This window comes from Castanea sativa, chromosome 11 (genome assembly GCF_040712315.1).
Source record: "Castanea sativa cultivar Marrone di Chiusa Pesio chromosome 11, ASM4071231v1".
NCBI lineage: Eukaryota > Viridiplantae > Streptophyta > Magnoliopsida > Fagales > Fagaceae > Castanea > Castanea sativa.
In genome coordinates this window covers 11,146,342-11,152,991 of record NC_134023.1, presented here as the reverse complement: position 1 = coordinate 11,152,991, position 6,650 = coordinate 11,146,342, and the positions used below count along the sequence as shown (strand labels likewise).

Sequence of the window (6,650 nt, the reverse complement as noted above, 5' to 3'; positions counted from 1 at the left end):
CCATATCCGTTGGTTAGTAAATGACCCAAATTAATATTCCATTTTTATTATGAAAAATAATGAGCCATTAACCCACTTAATGGACTATCCGTTTGGGCCTTTTCATTATTCAGAAAACTCCTTATCTCACCATTAATTGTGTAACTCTAGCCCATCAGAATAATATCCAACATTTAATCTTGTAACACCCACTATATAGAATAATGGACCTAATTAATCATATTAATTTGGGTAGTAATTTCGTGAGGCCCATTGAGCCTATAAATAGACCCATTCAGACACAATTCAAGTTACTGCAATATAAAAAAAAAAAAATAGAGAGATTCTTGGCAAGGAAGGGTGTTCTTTCTGGTGGAGCTTTGGGCTTGAACACTTTGTGCAGAGGTTGTTCTAGCCATACGACACTTGTTGGACTGTTGTATCCTGGGGGAGACAAGTCAGAGGCGGTCTGCACCGGTTACAAAGTTTAGCCAACCAAGGGCTTGAATCTCCTTAAAGAGAGCGACTGTCGCGCCTTAGTTCAAATAGTGTTGTGTAATCTCTTTCTTTAAATTAATAAAAAATTCAGAAGTATTATTCATTTTCTCTTCGTGTTATTTCGATTATCATTGTGTTTGCACCAACAACAACAATTTCACAACAATTTTTATGTGACAATCTATTATTAGTGGGTTAAAAAGTTATGTCAATATTGAGCCTAAATTAAAAAGTGATGTCAATATTGTGAAAAAGTTATGAATGTAGCATTTCTCTTATTTTTGTTGAATCAAAATTCTTGTGATTCTCGAGGCAAGGTATTCAACATTTTTATTAGGGTAGTCAAAATAGGTATATATACACAATTTCATATGAACTTGAGACCTCTCTAAATTGTGAAAAATGTTATGAATTTGTATTTATTGACAAAATTAATGTAAAAATATTTTTTTTATATTAAATGATATTTATTTACCTCCTTAATTAATATTTATTAAAAGATTATCTTTTTTTTAATAATCTGCAAAAAAAAAAAAAAAAACATTTATTGAGAGGAAACACATGATTACAAAGGAGGGCTCAGGACATGAGCTTGCTCCTGGTTAATTTCATTTGAAAATACTTTTGGGAAAGAGCCTAACACAAAACAATTAGCAATAGAGCGACCGAGATGCTAAAACATGGCCTGCTCTGTTAGCTTCTCTTGGAACCTATTTTAAATTGGATTGATTGCACTTTGGAAGATTGGAGAGAAGAGTTTGCACTAAGATCTACTATTCTTCATGCAGTATGAGGATTTGGTTCTGTGATGGCTTCAATGCATGTCTTGGCATCACTTTCAACTATAGCCTGGTGAATGTTGTGACTCACCGCTTGGTGGACAACCTAGTTGATTGCTTTAGCTTTGACTTGGACATAGTGGTTTCCACTCTTTTCGACAAAGCAAAAACCAGTGTCCCTCTCCAATCTTTTGCAACTATCACAACATAGGATCTATCTTGGTCAATTGCTACATCGCAGTTAATCCTGATGGTACATTCTTGAGCTAGGCCATTTCTCATTCTTAGCAAGGGTTGTGCCAAACATGTTTCTGGGATAGCCATTGATTATTCTTGCATTCGTTTTCTAATCTGCCAAAGGCCTTTTGGAATGTCCATCTCTACTTTTTCAAAGATAGTAGTAACATTTCTAGATCTCCATAAGCACTTTAGGACTAAAGACCCTAATCGTAAGTTGGTAACAAACTATTGTTTCTTAGAGAGGGAGGTTCGGCCAATAGGATTGAGGGATAATAGTAGTTCAATAAGATGTCTGGTGGAAGTGAGATTCAGTTCATGTGGTCTAAATCCCCAATCACTACTATAACATAGGGCTTTAGTTGCCTAACAATACAAAAAAAAAAAAAATGAATTGCAGATTCAGAGGATTATTAGGCAGCTAAAGCCCTGTGGTATTTTTAGGCAACAAAAGCCCTGTGATGTTGCCTTTGTGGCTTTCTCTATTGGTTAGCCTTGCCCAGATTTTACTTTCCAAAATAAATAGATAGGGAGATGGAGGATTTCCCTGTCTCAATCCTTTGGTTAGAATCCAATTTTAAGCCTATGTAGCCTCTTTTTATCTTAGAGTTTTCAAATGTGAGCACCACCACCTATTTAGCCAAAAGAACATTTTTCAGTGATGTTTTTTATTTGAAGTGAATGCAAGTTAGGATGGACAAGATATGTCTTATTCTTACTACTAGAATTCTTGAAATCATCAGAAGTTGCATTGATAGCCCTGAATTGATGTTTGGGCTTTTTTTTTTAAAATTTTTTTTAATTTTAATAATTACAAAGTGATCGCATGTGTGATTGAATTGCATTACAACATGAAATATTCCAAGCATTAATGAGTCTTGCAACTTTTCAAATTCACGATTCCTAGACTAACATGTGTAACAAATTATAATAACTTTTCTACTGTTAAGCTACTTTTGGAGTTGTTATCGCGATCTCGTGTTATTTTTTATTTTAATAAAATCCATAGTAAGTTAAAAAAAGTAGTTAAAAATTAGAATGTATTATATATATATATATAATAAATAGAAGATCAAGAAAATTTATTAAAATTAAAATGTATTCTTTCTTATGTTATTATTATTATTATTATTTTTCAAAAAAGAAAAAAAAGAGAGGTACTACTACTACGCCGCCCATAATTCATTCAAAGCATCTCTCACGCGCCCACAGTCTGTAGGTATTATTAATTTATTATTATATTCTCACTCTCTCTCTATATATACATATATAAAACAAACAAACAAACCCACGCTTCTTAAAGCAAAACCCAAACCTGGTTTTCTCTCTCGCTTCGTTTGAAAACCAAAGAAAGAGAGAGACACTAAGAAGAAGAAAGAAGAAGAAGATGCAGATCTTTGTGAAGACTCTCACTGGGAAAACCATCACTCTCGAGGTCGAGAGCAGTGACACCATCGACAATGTCAAAGCCAAGATCCAGGTCCCTTTTTTTAACTTTCTTTTTAATTTCTTTATTCAAATTCGCTTTAGGGTTTCCGATTCTAGAATTGGAGTTTTTATTTATTTATTTATTTTTTATAGTTAGGGTTTCTGGTTCTTGATTTGATTCTTTACCTGTGGTTCTTTTGTGTGATCGTCTTGCTTATAGCTTCAAGCTAGGGTTTTTTTTTTTTAATTTTATTTTATTTTTAATTTGCGAATATTATTGTGCTTTTGGGGTTTTTCTTTTTTGATATTAATAATATTTTTGTTTTATGGATGCTTTTGGTTGCTGAGGAAACAAGAGGGAAAAGTTGGGAATTTTGATTCTGAATAGTGAATATTTTGGGTTATTATCATTCTAGGCATGGATTGCTTTTATTAGATTATTCATCCCAGAAAAAAAAAAGGGAATTTTTTTTAAGATTGAAATTAGTCTTGTGTGTGTGTGTGTGTGTGTTTTGCTAAATTTTCTAATTTAAGAATTAGGAGAGCTATTGGTGAAAAAAGCAAATTGTTAAAGCCAATATTGAATTTAGTATTTGCTTTGTAAGCATGGCACCTTGTAATGAATTTTTGAACATGGGAAAAGTTTAAATTTTCCTGCCTAGTAATTAAATAGAAAATTTAGTCAAATTATGATATTAATGATTTTTTTATATTGGTTATTTAGTTTGTATCATTTTATTATAGAAAGAGAAATTTTTAACAAAAAGAAGACTGTATAGTGTATTTGGTAGCTAATTGGCAATTGATGACCCTGCCTCTTTACAATAGTCCATAGCCTGGGTTTTTATTTTTATTACTATTATTTTTTTAAAGCATGTGATTTATGATTTATGCGGTCCGCGTTGTTAAAAGTGCAACTAGGTCATTGAAGCATGAAGCGTGTTTACTGCTGGGCTTGAGGTGCACCGTTTATATGTTATGACTTAGGAGTCTTTTTCTTAGAAGCTACATATTATACTTAGAAATTATGTGCTTTACTTCAATCATGCCCGTGTTTGTGCTTTGCCCTTGTAGGCTTTAGGAAACCTTTGTGTTTAAGTGTATTTGGCGCATTTAACAATATTTATTCAGCTTTTGTGGGTAGACATGAATTTTATTTTGGTGTTATTATGTTGCTTTATAATTTTGTTTGACGTGATACTCACTGTTTTTTTGTTTATAATATTATAATTGTTTTACAAGTTATGGAGAGTATTAACTATGTGGTGGTGTCTAGAGTCTATTATTGATTACATACTAGTACAGAATATGTTTGATTTCTGCTTTTGGACACTTATTAATTTATTTACCCACTTCATCACATATTGCGAACTCTAGGTTTTTGTTTAATTATGCCATCAGGCTCCTTATAGGCAGCCTAGATATTGATGTATTATTGATTTGTCAAGTCTAAGCTGCTGGAAAAATCTCAGAACCACCGAATTGATTGAGAAAGTGTAATGGGAATTAAGCTGGAATTGAGAAAGATGTCTTAGCTTAATGATTGTGTGTTCTCTGGTTTTTGCAAAAAATTAAAGACGGTTCAGTTAAAAATGCAACTTAGATATAAGCACCAGAAACAGACCCATAGCAATTTTGTAGTGACCTGCTTTTCTTCTGTACAACATTCTTCCCTTTTACAATTATTTTAGCATGCTGTAGTGGGTGGAAATGATAGGATGTATAAAGAAACACAATGTATCTTGATTTTCTCTTGTAAGTTGCAGCATTTATGTTGAACTAAACTTGGAATGTATGATTTTCAGGACAAGGAAGGTATCCCCCCAGACCAACAGAGGCTGATTTTTGCTGGCAAGCAATTGGAAGATGGTCGAACTCTTGCTGATTACAACATCCAAAAGGAGTCGACACTTCACCTGGTTTTGAGACTTCGGGGAGGAACTATGATTAAGGTGAAGACTTTGACAGGAAAAGAAATTGAGATTGATATTGAACCAACTGATACCATTGATCGGATCAAGGAACGGGTTGAGGAAAAAGAAGGAATTCCTCCTGTTCAGCAAAGGTTTTATTTTCTCTATCTTCAAATATTATTCTACTTGAGTGGACTATAAGTATACACCTATTTATTGCAAGTTCTTCTGTAGTGACCTCCATGGTGTGGATGGGTTGGCCAAGGATCAAAGCTTCCTATTACAACCACCCTGTGATTAAACAGATATAGGCTTTGGGTGGACCTTCAGTGTACAGGTTTTACCCGTTCACCCAAAAGTGGGCATGGTTCCTCTTCATATTAAAAGAAATATGCTTTATTTAGTAACTAATCATAGCTGTAAGGTTCAAAAAGGATGTAAATACTTGGCATTCACTCCATCCCACTTAATAGGTTTTGGTTTTAAATGACACATATCAGTCGGGTGGTAAAAGTATGGTGCTTTGAAAATGTCCTTCACTTTATATTACATCACTTTATATTACAGGTAGCATGACTTTGTATTAGAATATTGTTGCTTTTTCAAAAAAGTAATGGTAGCATGGGAAATTGACAAAGAACTCCAAGCATGTATCTTGGGGTTGTCCAAAAATGAAAGCAAGACCATTTACAATAGGACAGACGGAGTATATTTATTCTTTTGATAAATGTTTCTTTTTCACATAAATTTAAAATATATACTTTTTGTTTTCGTTTTTTTTTCTTTCTATAATCAGAATTTCATTTGAGACAATGAAAATGTGGGTTTGTATTTTTGCAACTTATTACTCGTTTTCTTTTTGATTTGATGGCATCATTTCTGTTCTTATGGGGTATGGATAAATTGCTTTCATGATAGGATTTGAATCTTGCTTTTGTAGCATTCATGTGTCTTTTTATCCCACTTAAGTTCTAGACTGTATATGAGATTGGAAAATTTTCATCTTTTAACAGTTACTTCCAAATTTGTTTTCCATCAATGTATAATTTAACCTGTTGCTGCTCATATAAATCGATTCATTCAATTGGTTCTTAGTGAAAATAATGTGAATTCTGAATATTGTCTGTGCCTGTGCCTGTGCCTTTGTTTGAGTGCTAGCCAATGCCAAATATGGTCAGTGCCTGTGTCTTATATGATTTGAAACTCTCATTAGAACTATTACTGATTGCAGGCTTATCTACGCTGGTAAGCAGCTTGGAGATGACAAAACAGCTAAAGACTACAATATTGAGGGTGGTTCTGTCCTTCATCTGGTGCTTGCACTGAGAGGTGGCAGTTGTTAAGTGGTACTATCATAGGAAACCAGTTGAGGTACTATGTGTACTGATACTTTTATGAACGTGTAAGTTGCATGCATGTGGATAAAACCAAAATGTGGCAGTAAACTTGTTCTAAGGAACCATTCTGGTACCAAATGATGTTAATTCGCCTTATTTTCTACATCTACTGTTAACTTTTTGTGCATGTACAATATTTTGAATTTTGATATGCATTTCTAATTTTAGATGGCCGTAGGCCATCAATTTTATGGAATGGAGATTTCTCTTTTGAATTCATGTTGGAGCTCATTGTTATGGATGGCATGTAATGTGAGTCCAAAATAAAGGTGTACCAGGCAAAGCCAAGGTGACTTTGGTTATTGGTATAAACTTTCCCAAATTTATTCCTTGGTAACTGGTGATGGAGATTATTGATTGAAACAGTGGCTTGTCGATAGAGAAGGTGGATAAGAAGGAATGTTTATGGGTTCACTCAC

The 6,650-nt window shown here is 33.5% G+C and overlaps 1 protein-coding gene across 2 annotated transcripts; it reads left to right on the top strand.

Moving 5' to 3' along the window:
• The first annotated feature begins 2,756 nt into the window (after positions 1-2,756).
• LOC142615018 (ubiquitin-NEDD8-like protein RUB2) lies at positions 2,757-6,427 on the top strand. Of its 2 annotated transcripts, XM_075787674.1 has the most exons (4): positions 2,776-2,973; positions 4,727-4,986; positions 5,069-5,171; positions 6,066-6,427. In XM_075787674.1, exons 1-3 carry the CDS (start codon positions 2,881-2,883, stop codon positions 5,133-5,135), a joined length of 420 nt encoding a protein of 139 aa, XP_075643789.1. In that variant the 5' UTR covers positions 2,776-2,880; the 3' UTR covers positions 5,136-5,171; positions 6,066-6,427. The 2 variants fall into 2 exon arrangements, with proteins under 2 accessions (XP_075643788.1, XP_075643789.1); XM_075787673.1 differs by lacking the exon at positions 5,069-5,171 and having other exon boundaries at positions 2,757-2,973.
• Positions 6,428-6,650: the final 223 nt, after the last annotated feature.

What these genes read in the sequence shown, in the direction of transcription:
- LOC142615018 (XM_075787673.1), top strand. Translation starts at nt 2,881, where the DNA reads ATGCAGATCTTTGTGAAGACTCTCACTGGGAAAACCATCACTCTCGAG. An exon ending in ATGTCAAAGCCAAGATCCAG is followed by an intron (nt 2,974 to 4,726) that starts GTCCCTTTTTTT and finishes TATGATTTTCAG; the next exon opens with GACAAGGAAGGTATCCCCCC. An exon ending in ATTCCTCCTGTTCAGCAAAG is followed by an intron (nt 4,987 to 6,065) that starts GTTTTATTTTCT and finishes TACTGATTGCAG; the next exon opens with GCTTATCTACGCTGGTAAGC.